The sequence below is a fragment of the Notamacropus eugenii genome, chromosome 5 (genome assembly GCF_028372415.1).
Source record: "Notamacropus eugenii isolate mMacEug1 chromosome 5, mMacEug1.pri_v2, whole genome shotgun sequence".
Taxonomy (NCBI): Eukaryota; Metazoa; Chordata; class Mammalia; order Diprotodontia; family Macropodidae; genus Notamacropus; species Notamacropus eugenii.
The window spans coordinates 291566547-291579848 of NC_092876.1; the positions used below are offsets into that span (position 1 = coordinate 291566547).

Sequence of the window (13302 nt, forward strand, 5' to 3'; positions counted from 1 at the left end):
GGTTTGGGGGAAGACAATATGTACAGGTATACACAAGAGAAATACAAAACACATGCAAGATGATTCTTCAGGGAAGCATTAGAACCTGGGAGGGGAAAAGCAGATAGATCGTGAAAGGCTTCATGTAGAAGGTGGTGCGTGAGCTGAGTTTTGAAGGATATTATGGGATGTTATCATGGATATTATGAGGTAAAGGTGAGAACAGAATACCTTACAGATACACAAGGAATAGCAAGTATAAAGCCATAACAGCAAATTGAATGCAAAGTATGGAAAGCAGTAAAAAGGTCAGTTTGAAACGAGCAGCTAGGAGTCTCTCAGACCAGTTCCTTTTAATCACAACTGTATGTAAAGCAGAAATATCTATTGACCTAAACAGTACATTTGAATTACTTTATCCTTGCTCTCTTATCCTAACAGCCCCCACATTCTCCTTAATCTTTACTTTGTTGTTAATGTAATGTTGGTTAAGATAGATACACTTATATTAGAGTCTTTTTTGTTGGTGTTATTTGTAAAATTATATTCCTATATGCTAGACCTGCATAATTCTTAATAGTGTCTTTAGCTGTCTTATATATGTGGTTCTGTAGATGGAAAGCTTACATACTAAAGCATTATCTCTTTCTGTAAAAGAATTCTAAGATAAGGCAGGCAAGCCTGTTTTTCAGGATATTTCACTTAAAAATTTGTACAGATTTCTTTTACTGGGGATGGGTAGGGTAAGCAGTGCATTTTCCAAATGGGGCCTTTTATTTAAAATTACATCAAAAAGTCTTCCAATGAATTGAGTCCTTCCAATGAATTGGCCTTCGGTTTCGCCATCAACATAAAAGTAGTCAGAAAGCCAGTTCTGTTTGAAGCCCAGTTAATTTTCAAGACATAATAGCAATGACTTCTCCATGTGCTTTTCTGACCAATTTTTAAGTAGTTTTCAGAGTCCTCTAGGTACTTGTGCTCAGTGACAGATGCGGAAACTGATAGCTGTTATATGAGAAAATCCCTAACTGAACAATCAAGTGGATGTGTGACAAGAAGGATCCTTTCTAACCTTGGAGAAAATATTATGGCCATTTTCTTGAAGATGGAGGAAACAAATTACCCAGATTTCTCTTATGCTACTGCCCTTTTCTTTTCTTTTCCCATAATTTAGAGGAAATGTAAAGGTTGCATTTGACAGAAAAGCTAAATTGTAGAGCCTCTTGAAAGATTGAGATATAAGTATGGGCCTATTATATATTGGCAGTTCTCTTTACTTTCTTCTCTTTATTGCAGCTCTTCGAGAAGCTATAATGCATAATTTAAACAAACTCTGTGTGCCTATTTCACACAAATTATGAAGAGTTCTTTGATACTTGAAATGTGTAGGTGGGGCTAGGAATAGGTCTTATAAATGTATATAAAACATAAGTAAATGCCAAGACATTAGAGATCCCTTCATCTTACCAAAAGTCATGTTTTTTTTTCCCCAATCTTATCACTTTTATTAATAGTTCTTTTCTCAAGCAGTACCATACATTTCTCCCTAGTACTATCCCTAAACTCCCCTCATCCCCATCATTTAAATAACTTCCCTAAAACTCTCACCTTTTACCTGGAAATCTTTGCAGATTGATCCAAGAATAGCTGTCATTTTCCCTATTTCTCTGTTACGTAGAATTAGAACTTTTGTGGCCCTTTCTCACACATGGGTTCATTCTCATCATGGTACAGTGGGACAAACATTGGTTTCAGAGTCCGAGAATTTGGGCTGAAAATCTGCCTTTGATGCTTACAACCTTTGTGACATTTGGATGATTCCTTTCCATCCCTAGGACACATTTTCCTTATCTGTTAAAGCTGGAGTTGGGCCTTATGATCTCTGAGGTGCCTTCAAGCTTCAGATTTATTTCCCAAGGATTTTGCTCCAAATTAGATTTACCTCTGATATACATAATATTTATTCTATTTTCTAGTCATGTATTTGCCTTCTTTTTCATTGTTGTTACCTAATTATACTTTTTTTTCTTATGTGAGTAATGTTTGTTTTAATTTGTAAGCTAAGCAATTTTTAAAATAAACTCTATGACCCTATGGAGTTCCCTTTGTAAAAAGTCACCCAAATAAGCATTTAATCATGCTTTTTGAGACAATAATGATTTTTTTTTGATGAGTAGAATATTTTTTATAATTTCCAATTTCCAATCCCAATTCTTTTTTTATAAAATATTCTACTTTTAACTTGAAAGAAAAAGTATCATTTTGATTTTAACAAGAACATTTTCATGCTTCAAGTAAAAAGGTTTGAAAAACATGTTGGAGTTCTATAGATATTAAAAGATATTAAAAAAAACAATTATGACAAAAGATGTATACTGATTATAGTTAATTTAGGTTTTCTGTTACAATATAATGGGACCAAGAGTAATTTCTCTTTTTCAATTCATGCTATTTGCATATAAAATAAATTTTTAAAAGTCTATAAAATAGTAATATCTCCTTAACAATTTAAAATTCATACTTAGCAGTGAGTGGTATGCATAACTCATGTCATTGTAATTGAGAATTTGAATGTTTAATGCCTCTTTTATATATGGAAGCATTGTTTTCAATATTTCCCCTCCTTTTTACTCTTCTAAATTCTTCATATTTGTTCTCTCTATATTCTTGCATTCATTCTAATTTTCTAGAACCTGAATGTTAGCAAAATTATTAAATGTGATTTATTTCTGTATGGGATGTGAGATTGCCTAGACAGAAAGTCAGACAGTTCTATAACACATTACATTTCTGATTCCAGGGTCATGCAATAAACATGACTGTATCTGAAAAGAACTCTAAAGGGGGCGGGTAATCACTGTTAGAGGTAGAGTCTGAACTAAGCTTAATTACTTCTGAGTCAGAGAGTCATACTAAAAGCTTATTCTGAATTATTAGCTTATCTATCTTTTAATTGTGTGCCTTTATTTTGGGGGGTAAACATGCCAAATTGAATTTAGCTTTTAGAATAATAAAAATGGATCTTAATCTACTCTAGGTCATTCACTCTGATCTGAACACCATATAATGATCTGTGCAATTGAGTTAAATATTCATTGCATATAGCACAATTTTATATGTGGTTTTCTCCCCTCCTCTTTTATTATTCTCTAGATGACATGTTCAGCCTATAAGGCCTTCAATATAATAACCTAACCTTTCACTTTAGTAAACTTTTTTCACTTTGATCTTAACTGCCAACATAATTCAAAACCTCTTTTGTATTTTTCTGTTATGTCTTTGAATAATTAAATACACTTGATTTTAGGGCTTAAGTGTCTAAGCTGGCATAATCAAACTGTTATTTATTTATATCTTGTAAAATGAGGGGTAGAATTGTGAACAAATGGGGGGATTAATATTGTTTATTGGATTACTAAAGCCTTTGGTATGTGAATTTGCAAATGTATATACATACATTCATATATGATTATGATGTCATTCTTATTTATCTTTGTATATGCAGGCTCATATATATATATTAATATATATATAATATATATATTAATTGATCTCAAAGAACCATAATTTTAGCATTGAAAGACACTTTAATGATTATCTACTCCAACTCCCCTAATTTTGTAAATCAGCCTAGAGAGATTGTTTTAGTAAGGTGCAGGGCAGGACCAGAACCCTCATTATACAAGTATACACAGTTACATATGCACAGATGCTTACAGATCATTCATGAGCAGAGGCTACTGACATCCCGTCTGACTTTGCTTTGTATGTTTCTAAATGTTTTTCTTGCCCTTTCATTTGAAGGTAATAATGCCTGTCGAGTAAACAATGGTGGCTGTGGAACACTTTGCTTAGCCATTCCTGGAGGTCGAGTTTGTGCTTGTGCAGATAATCAGCTTCTTGATGAGAATGGAACCACATGTACATGTAAGTTTCTTTTCTTGTGAAATTTGAGTTATATACCACTAAGAAGAAAAAGGGACAACTGAAAATGAAGCTTGGAAATTGAAATCCAGAGGATCATGTAGATGCATTGCTTTGGAAGAACGTATCATTTAGCTCAATTGAGTTCAAATTGTGCTGAAAGGTAATAAAGTGTGACTTATGATATCAAATTAGAAATTACGTGCAACATATAAGTGAAATGTATAAATATTAGCCACAAAAGAAAAAAATAAGTAGTATGAATGGATCCTAATATATTGTAGGGAATTTCTTTCATTGTTTCTTAGTTAAATATTATTGATATTTTATTTAATATTCATTAAAACTTGTAGTCAATTGGTCAAAAAACAAATACTTATTAAGTACCTTCTGTATATAAGGCATGGGTCTAGGCACTGGGGGTAAAAACATAGAAGTAAAACAAATTCTGCTGTCACAGAGCTTACATTCTTTTGACATAAGACAACATATACATAAATAAATGATATTGTATATACACATATACACATACATATCTATATCTTCTTAAATGCTATGCAAATGGAATGTAAATTTTGATGTCTTTGACAAGAAAGACATATCTCTTTCATACATGAATTTCTTTCTATTGCTTTAGTAAATGCCCCCAATACCCCTCATCAATTTTACTTCAATGGCTTCTTAATTGGATTTCCTTATTCTAGTCTCTTTATTTCAGATCAGTCCTTCATACAGATGCCAAACTAATCTTGATAAAAATATAGGTCTAACCATTTCATTCTTGCTCAAAAGACTTTGTTATAGATTCCCCATTACCTTAGGAAACTATAGGTAAGCATGTAAAGATATACACACACATAAACATACTCCTACTGCTGGACTCAGAAGGGCTGTGGCCCTATTCTTTCCTTCTGCACCAATCATGTATTGATCAATTCTAGGAGAGCATTTGAGAGAAGGTTAAGCTCTTTCACCCCTGATCCTGAAGGACTAAGGGGAATATCTCAAAGAAATCTGAGATTTGGCTCATGTGTAGGGTCTCCCCTAGAAAGAGGAGTGTAGAAAGATACTCAATATATAGAACTGGTCAGGAATAGGACATATTTGTTTTTCTTCTACAAATAAGAAATGCTAAACATTAAAAAAAATCCTAAGTTCTCCTGAGCAAGACTTATCACTGTTGGTGTTTGTCCTTTGTTAAGAGAACCAATGACATCACAAGGATGATGTGTTGATATGTGCATGAATTGGATTTGTAATAACTATGACAATCTCCCAAGAGGTTGATATTTACTAAATAACTTTTATAGGACACCTGAGTGGCCATTTCACTCTCACTACACTGTATTGTCTGACAACTGCAACAAAGTTTATGTCTCCTGGGTTCTAGACTTGGGTTGGTCTCCTTCTGCTGCCAATGTTCACATCCAAGAAGACTATTGAAATTTCTGGGGACTTCTCCTCAAATATAGTTGCCACTGACTGAGGATGGAGGAGACTCCAACCTCTTGAAATCACAAGATTGTTTCCAAGACCAGACCTATGCCTCTCAGGATTATTATTTAGTCACCTAGATCCAGGGGAGGAACACAAAATCGGAGTCAGAGAAGGTCCCAGGGTCCATAGGCAGGACAGGTGCCCTTTTGCCAAGTACTCATATCAGCATAAAAAGGTTTGGGGATAGGGGAGAGACTAGAATGCACCCTTCCTCTTCACCCCTCCAAGAAGAGACTTGAGGAATCACAACATTCTTGGAAGACTGGAAGGCAGATCATGCCAGAGGGTATAGTCTCTCCTTTTTAAGTTCATCTGATCAGGCTTCTATACCTAGGTCAGTGGCCAAATAGTCTTCCTATAGTCATTCTTCCTTAAGGGTTGCAAAAGAGATCAAAAGACCAGCCAGGGTTTTCTGCGTTATCCCAAAGGAACCAGTTTTCAACCCAATGCCACTTGTTTGTCCAGAAGTGGCCGAGCAAAGGCTGACACTGTATGGACTGTGCTTTTGACTAAGAACACCAAGTGATTTGCTGTTTTGCCATTCTGCCTCTACCGTTCCTCCCCCCAGTTCCATTACAAATGCAGATTCTTTGGACAGACCTTTAAGGGCCTCCATGATCTGACTCCCTACTATCTATTCAGCTATATTTCATATCACTCCTCTCCATAAACTCCTCATCCCATGAAAATTATACTTCTATTTGTTGACAGACTTTTCACTATTCTTCTTCTCTACATCTGCCCAAGCTGTCCCACATGCTTGAAATGTATTTCTTTCTCATCTCTGATTCCCATAACTCTGATCTTCCTTTAAATCTCATCTCAAATGCCCCCTCCTTTGTGAAGCCATCTCTGATTTACTCAGTTTTTGCTCTTTCTCTATGATATTTTTTTCTTTTGAAAAATATGTTATCTCTTCATCATCAATTTATATTTACTTATCGGTATAAAGTTGTATCTCCCCAGGAATATATAAACTCGTTGAAGATGAGGACTATCTCATTTTTATCTTTTTCTCCCTAATACCTCATTCTTACACATAAAGAGCACTTGATAAATGTTTATTCAAATGAATGTGATTGCTAAAATAAAAAGACTTTAAGTACTGGCCCAGTGAGAGAGAAAATCTGCCTAAATTTGGAATAGTCTTCTAATTCAGGCCAGAGAACCCAATTCTTAGAAGACTGGCCACCAGTGACAATTTTGTGAGGGTTTGGGAATGATGTAGAGTAGGCAATGAAACAAACAGAATTTTTTAAAAAATCCTCAGTCTTCTGCAGCCTTTCCTTTTTCACCCCAACAGTTATGACAACATAGAGGTAAAAAATAAGCCAAAAGAAACTAAGATACTCATGATTCTTAGACCAGATAAAATATTTATTTAAATGTTAGTACTAATGTGTATCTCTCTCTCTCCCTCTCTCTCCCTCTCTCTCTCTCTCTCTCTCTCTCTCTCTCTCTCTCTCTCTCTCTCTCTCTCTCACACACACACACACCCCCAGTGATCAATAAATTAACACACTACTGGAGAAAATAAGCCATATCAGTACTGACTTTTTCAGTATAAATGAAACCAGAAAACTTAAAGGAGTCATAAAAAGACAAATCATGCATTCTTCAGCAAGAGTTGTTTAAGGGAGCTCAAAGAGTTGATTTCTTCTTGCAAACCACAGCAACAAGAAACATAATTTAAGGGGACACTTGGTCATCTTACCTTGTAGTACACAGGATGATCAAAAGCAAGCACCTACCCTTCTTCAGGTCTTCACAGACTCTTGACTAGGCCAGCTTCCTAACTGATCTTTCTACATCAGTTTCTTCATTTCCAGATCTATTTGTCCACACCTCTGCCAAATTGATATTCCTGCAGCTCAGTTCTGACTATGCCACTTTTCTACTCATAAGTTTAGTGTCTCCCTATTTCTTCAGGATACAATACAGATGGGGTACTAAAGTGTTTTACAGTTTGGCCCCAATTGATCTGTTCAGGCTTATCACACATTGTTCTCCTTCACACCTACTGTTTTCTTTTGCAACTAGCCTATTTCCTCTTCCCAGCATAGGAAATCCCATTCAATTCATTTGAACATGCTATTGCCAGACATACCTAGAATATTGTCTCTCTTTCTCTTCTGTCTCTTAGAATTCTAGCTCCCTTCAAGGCTCAATTCAAGTGCTCTTTCCTTAGAGAGATCTTTCCTTAATTAATTCCAATTATTACCTCCCCTGCCAAATTTCTCCCTCTTTAATATGCACAGTTTTGTTCTTCAGTAATTTCAGTTGAATCTGACTCTTCATAACCCCATTTATTGTTATCTTGGCAAAGGTACTGGAGTGGCTTGCCATTTCCTTCTTTAACTCATTTTATAGATGAGGAAACTGAGGTAAACAGGGTCAAGTGACTTTCCCAGGGTCACACTGCTAGTAATTTTCTGAGGCCAGATTTGAGTTTAGTTCTTCCTGACTCCAGGCCAGGTGCTTTATCTGCTGTATCATCTAGCTGTCTCTTGTTTTGCCTATTCCTTTTATTTACTCATCTTTGCTGATGTTATATTGCCCTAGTATAATAAATGAAATCACTCTTAGGACAAGAACTGTCTCATTCATTCTTTGTATTCCTAATACCTGGGACATAGTAAGCAAAAACTAAATGCTTATTGATTCTCCTGTTGGAATGGGCAGATGAGAACAATTTATTCTAATGGCCAGGAAGGCAACTGAAGCCGGCACTGTTGAGCTGTTAGAGTTTGGTCAGACGCTGAGGACTCTAAGGTCATCCACTGCATCCCAGGCATCATATGTCATCTTGACTTTTGTGCTGCCACTGGACTTTGATGACTCTGGAAGAGAAAGCGATGCTCACTTTGTGCAACTCTGCCTCACTTCAATTCAATTCACAGGCAAGTCAAGACATCACCCCAAGAAGGACCAACAGCAACACACAAACGGTGTGGTTGTGGGTAGTGAACAGAATGATTCCAACCCAAATTCTCTGACTTAAAAACCTGTGTTCTTTTCATTGTACCACAGTGTCTCATGCATGGTTCTATAAGAGCTGAAAGTTTCCAAGATAAGTTAGAAGCAACAAAAAGTAATTTCTAGTTATATTGAAGAAAAAGTAAGAGGGAATACCACTGTCTGAGGTGAATTCAGAAAGCTGAACTATGTGAGGAGGTTCTATGGTAGACACTGCTTCACTTTGTTCCTGCCTTCTGGCAGCTCACATTTGTTGGGGATTGGTAGTAGCCTTTCAATTTGGGGTATGAGGGCAAGGTGTGAAATATAAACATATAAATGAATTCAAAAGAAACTATAGATTTAGTTAAGATCTTAGAGCTTTAAAGGATATCAGAAGCCCCGAGTCCAGCTCCTTTATTTTGCAAATGAGAAAAATGAAATTCTTAAAAATTCAGCAACTTGTTGAAAGTCATAAAGACAAGGAATAAAGGAGATTTTTTGTTAAAATAGTCTTGTGAGAAAATCCAGGATCCTGCAGGGGAAAGCATAGTATAAAGTATTGGTGGTATAATGGGAGTAAGTGGAGAAATGAATAGAAGAAAAACCAAAAAGAGAAGTTTATAAATATGATATGAACCTTCCTAGATATGAATTTAACCAAATGTTTGGGTAACCAATCAAAATTCTGGCATAGAAGCAAATTTAGCAATAGAGAAAATCAACTCTCTGGATATATGCTGAATCCCTCTATTTGCCAATAGCAAACCAGCTGATTGGAAGGGACAGAACCTGAAAGCTAATAAGTAAGTAATAAGATAAATACAGAAAAATAGAAAAGAGGTAATGATGTGTCATGATTAGATCAAGTCATTCTGCCCTAGTTGGATCACCCTGTAGTATTATGTTGTATTTTAGGCACCACATCCCTGGAAGATCATTGGTCAGTCAGAGAGTAACCAAAGAAGAACAAGCACAATAGAGCAAGACCTTAAGGTCATGCCCTGTGAAAATCATTTGAAGAAACTACAGACATTTGATTTATAGAATGAAAGATGACTGGGGCATGATAACTGTTCTGAAGTATTTGAACAGTTGTCATTTGCAAGACAGGTTGGATTTTTTCTTTTTGGTCTTAGAAAAAAGCCATTGAGATAAAATTGTGAAGATATTTAAAGTCTATATGTAAAAAAAAAAAAACTTCCTAAAAATTAACATTTTTCAAAAGTAGAATCAGCTGCCCCAAGAGATGGTAGGTTTTCCCTCACCAGAGGTATTCAAACAAAGACTGAATGACCCCTTGTCACATGGTATATGTTGTAGTAAATGGGGTCTCCAAAGTGCTATCTGACACTCAGTGATTCTGTGGTATAAGTAGGGTATAAAATATTACTAAAAATTGTTTACATGAGAGTAATGCCATGAACTATTTTAAAGCTGATTAAAAGGAATGAATAGTTGTAGTAAAGATGAAAGACAGCATAAAAGTTATTTTGGCACTGTTGGGATATTGAAATGTCAGTGACACAATGGAAAGAGCAAAGATTTGGGCTTATCAAAGAATGAATTTGAATCAAGGCTCAGTCACTTACTTGCCTTGGTTAACTCACTCCACTTCAGTTTTCTAATTAGTAAAATGAAGGGGTTGGACTAACTGACCAGCATGGTCCCTTCCACTTTATATGTATGAACATACAAACCAGAGTTAATTTATTGGCTGGATCTTCTATGGAGGATCTCCTGAAGATGTAATCAAGAAAATGTAACATAGAGAGGTATGGAAGGCTTGTGATTTGCACCAGTGAAAGGAGTAGCCACAACAGTAAGAATATACATCCATACAAGTATCTAAATTAGTGGGATGCAAGAAACCTTCCTACTGAACCCTCTTGTCACACGAAGTGTCTTGATCAGTTATTCTCTTTTATTTTTCTGGACAAAGAATATCTTAGAATCTTAACATCATAGAATATTAAATGATTCCTTTGCAATTATTTTTTCAACCCCTTAATTTTTCAAATGAAACTAAAGTCTGAATACAATAAATAACTAATCCTCCTTGAAATTCTTCCCTTCCTGTACAATAGTTCCCAATGTTTACTTTCCTAGTTTATGATCAGAGTAGCCATTGAGCTACCTTTTTTTCTTTTTAAACCAGTTTTCAGCCATATGGGAACATTTCTTGGTGGTTAAAGTAGATGAGCATGGGGGCACACAGTATGATTTATTCTGGACCCCATACTTTGCTAAATGTAGCCTGATGCAGTTTTCCTTTGAGCTCCATCCCTCTTCATGGCCAGTCAGTTAGAAGTGTGATGACTTTAAGTATATCTTTCCCAGTGGTGACTGCTAGGATCGCTTGTTTCTCTCACCTTGCCTCTGGTTCTCTGTTTTATATTGTTTGCTCCCCTGCTATGCCTGCCAAACAAAGCAAAATGAAACACACTAACTGGTTTCTTGGAATCCAGTCATAAATATCTTAAATGGAATCCTCACTTAGCAAAGCCTTCTAGTTGAAACTTGGAAAAATTCATACCAACAGTTTTAACATGGCACAAAATACTGGAATATATGCAGAATTACCCAAGTCACTATTGGACATCTTGGCACGAATTCATTTAGAAGTAACCTTTATCTTGTAGCCAGAGAAGCACTACAGAGAGTCATCGCTTGTCATAAAGTAGTTCTTGGAAATTTGTTATTTATAGTAATTTTAGATATATCACCGTTGACAGCGAAAGTTTCCAAAATTTTTTCTTAGATTATTTGATTCCAACATTTATCATACATGAATAAAGTAATCCCAGTGCTATGAAAGCATAAAGGAATATGACAAATCAGATGAACATACATGGGTTAGTGACCTATTTCACTGGGCATTGTACAATAAATGCAAGCTGCTGCATTCTTATTTGTATCTCTACTTTTCCTAAACTTAGTCTGGATAGTGTTTTTCTTTGTGGTCACCAAGCTGTGTTGGTCTGCATCAAACCCCTCAGAGGAGTCCATTTTCTGGTTTATTTGGCAGTGTCTCCGATCAGTGAGAATGAAAGGCACAACATGAATTTTGTACTCATAGGCAATGAAGTGAATACATTACTAATGCTCACCATGTATTACCCTCAAGCTCCCTTTCTATCATTCTCACAGAGAAAAAAAGGGTATCTCTTAAATTTTTAACATATTGAAGGATTTTAGGTTGTATCTCTGCCCATATAAAAGGGCTGATATTGGGTGCAGTCTGAGAAATTTGGAGGTATACTGTAATTTTCTTACTTATATTTCATCATTTCAACTTTTCTCTGATTTACTACCACTACTCACACAAATGTACTTGTGAAATCTCTTTGTTTCCTTGGATAAGAACAAATAAATCAAAGAAAAGTACCTAACTAATTCAAATATTCAAATGATATCCCCACAGCTACCATCATTACATTCCTCTCTTAACAATGACATTTCAAACAGTCACTTTTTCATTAGTTTCTCCATTTTAAACCACTTAGACCTACTAGTCTACACTGAAGAGAGTAGAAATTTAACATTTTTATTTTAGTTACCAATAGCCAAAACATATAGTTATAATTTTAAAAAAATCCCTCTGGGTCATATTTTTAAAAAAATTTTGTGTCAAGCTCTCCACTGCACTGTGGATTGTTGGGGATGTGTTATGTATTACTATGAAGGAAAGACAAACAAAAATGAAGTGTCTGGAATGAATTAATCCTAAATTTCCTTTTTAGATATAGATCAGAGCATTTAGATTCTGGGAATAAATGGTAATAAATTAATTCTCCCCTCAAAAAAAAATAAAACAAAAACCCTCTCAAATTTGCTTGAATATCATTTATTCTATTTTTGACATAGTATTATTTTCTCTAAAAGTTTCATATTTTCCTTTGATTTACAGAGAGAACAGGAGGTAGTATTCTCATTTCCAGATGAATAATGTGTAAGACAGATAGACTAAGTGCCTTGTTCAGGTCACATAGTAAATGAATGGGAGAACTAATACCAGTTTCCCCACTGTTGACAGTGTCTCTGATTGAGTAACTATTGGACACCAGTGGTAGGACCTCAGTAACAACCATACTGACAGAGCCTTGTCTTACAACTGACGAAGCAAGATAAAAAGAAATAATGTTGCAAAGACATGTAGATGTATTTTTTCTCTTATTTAGATTCCTCATTGAGTTGGTGTCAAATCAACAAAAACCAAAAACATAAGAAAAAAATAATAAAACCTTCAACAGACGTTAGTTGCCTTTGAACTGAGTCTTACGGATTTTTTTTTTTACATTGATCTTTGAAAATAAGGGTATGCCAGGAAGGAACTGCAGCCTCTAGGGGAGAAGGGGAAAACTATTTATTTGATTAAAGTAAAATTCTAATCTCAGATAGTTTGGAATTAATGGTAAGTATAAACTGGATTTTTTTCCTTGTGAAACATGTTACATTGAGATTTCTTGTACATTGAGCAATAGAGAAAGGGTAGCTGGGATGCTATTTTAAATTCATTTGGTAAAGCTAATAATAAGAGGCACATGATGTAGTCTATTGTAGCTTAGTCAGATAATGTATTTTAACTACATCTAGTCAGGTCAAGAAGCATTTATTAAGCACTTGCTATGTGCTAGGCTCTGTGCTAAATACTGGTGATACAAATATGAACAGAAAGTCAGAAGTGTTACCTGGAGACAAATGGATGGATACATGAGTGGCCTGGGCATCCTTAATAAAAATGGATCTAGAAACAAAAATTAATACTGAAGCTTTTACTTTTAATCACAAGAGATGAGAGAAACTAATTTATAGTTGGATTTGCAGGAAAGAACCAATGGGTATTATTCTGTCAACTGTACCGGATTTTTTTAATTGCTTAAAACCAAGTTTTTACCAATTTAATGAACTTTACTACTGAGGTTCTTTACCACCATGCCTATTTGC

At 35.2% G+C, this 13302-nt stretch overlaps 1 protein-coding gene across 3 annotated transcripts in view; it reads left to right on the forward strand.

The window, feature by feature from the left end:
• The window catches only part of LRP1B (LDL receptor related protein 1B), a 2222640-nt gene that overhangs the window by 1287478 nt on the left and 921860 nt on the right, over positions 1–13302 (forward strand). For all 3 annotated transcript variants that reach the window (XM_072613193.1, XM_072613191.1, XM_072613192.1), the window contains one exon: positions 3784–3906. In XM_072613193.1, the coding sequence (XP_072469294.1) occupies positions 3784–3906 (123 nt within the window). The remainder of the gene's footprint in view (positions 1–3783; positions 3907–13302) is intronic.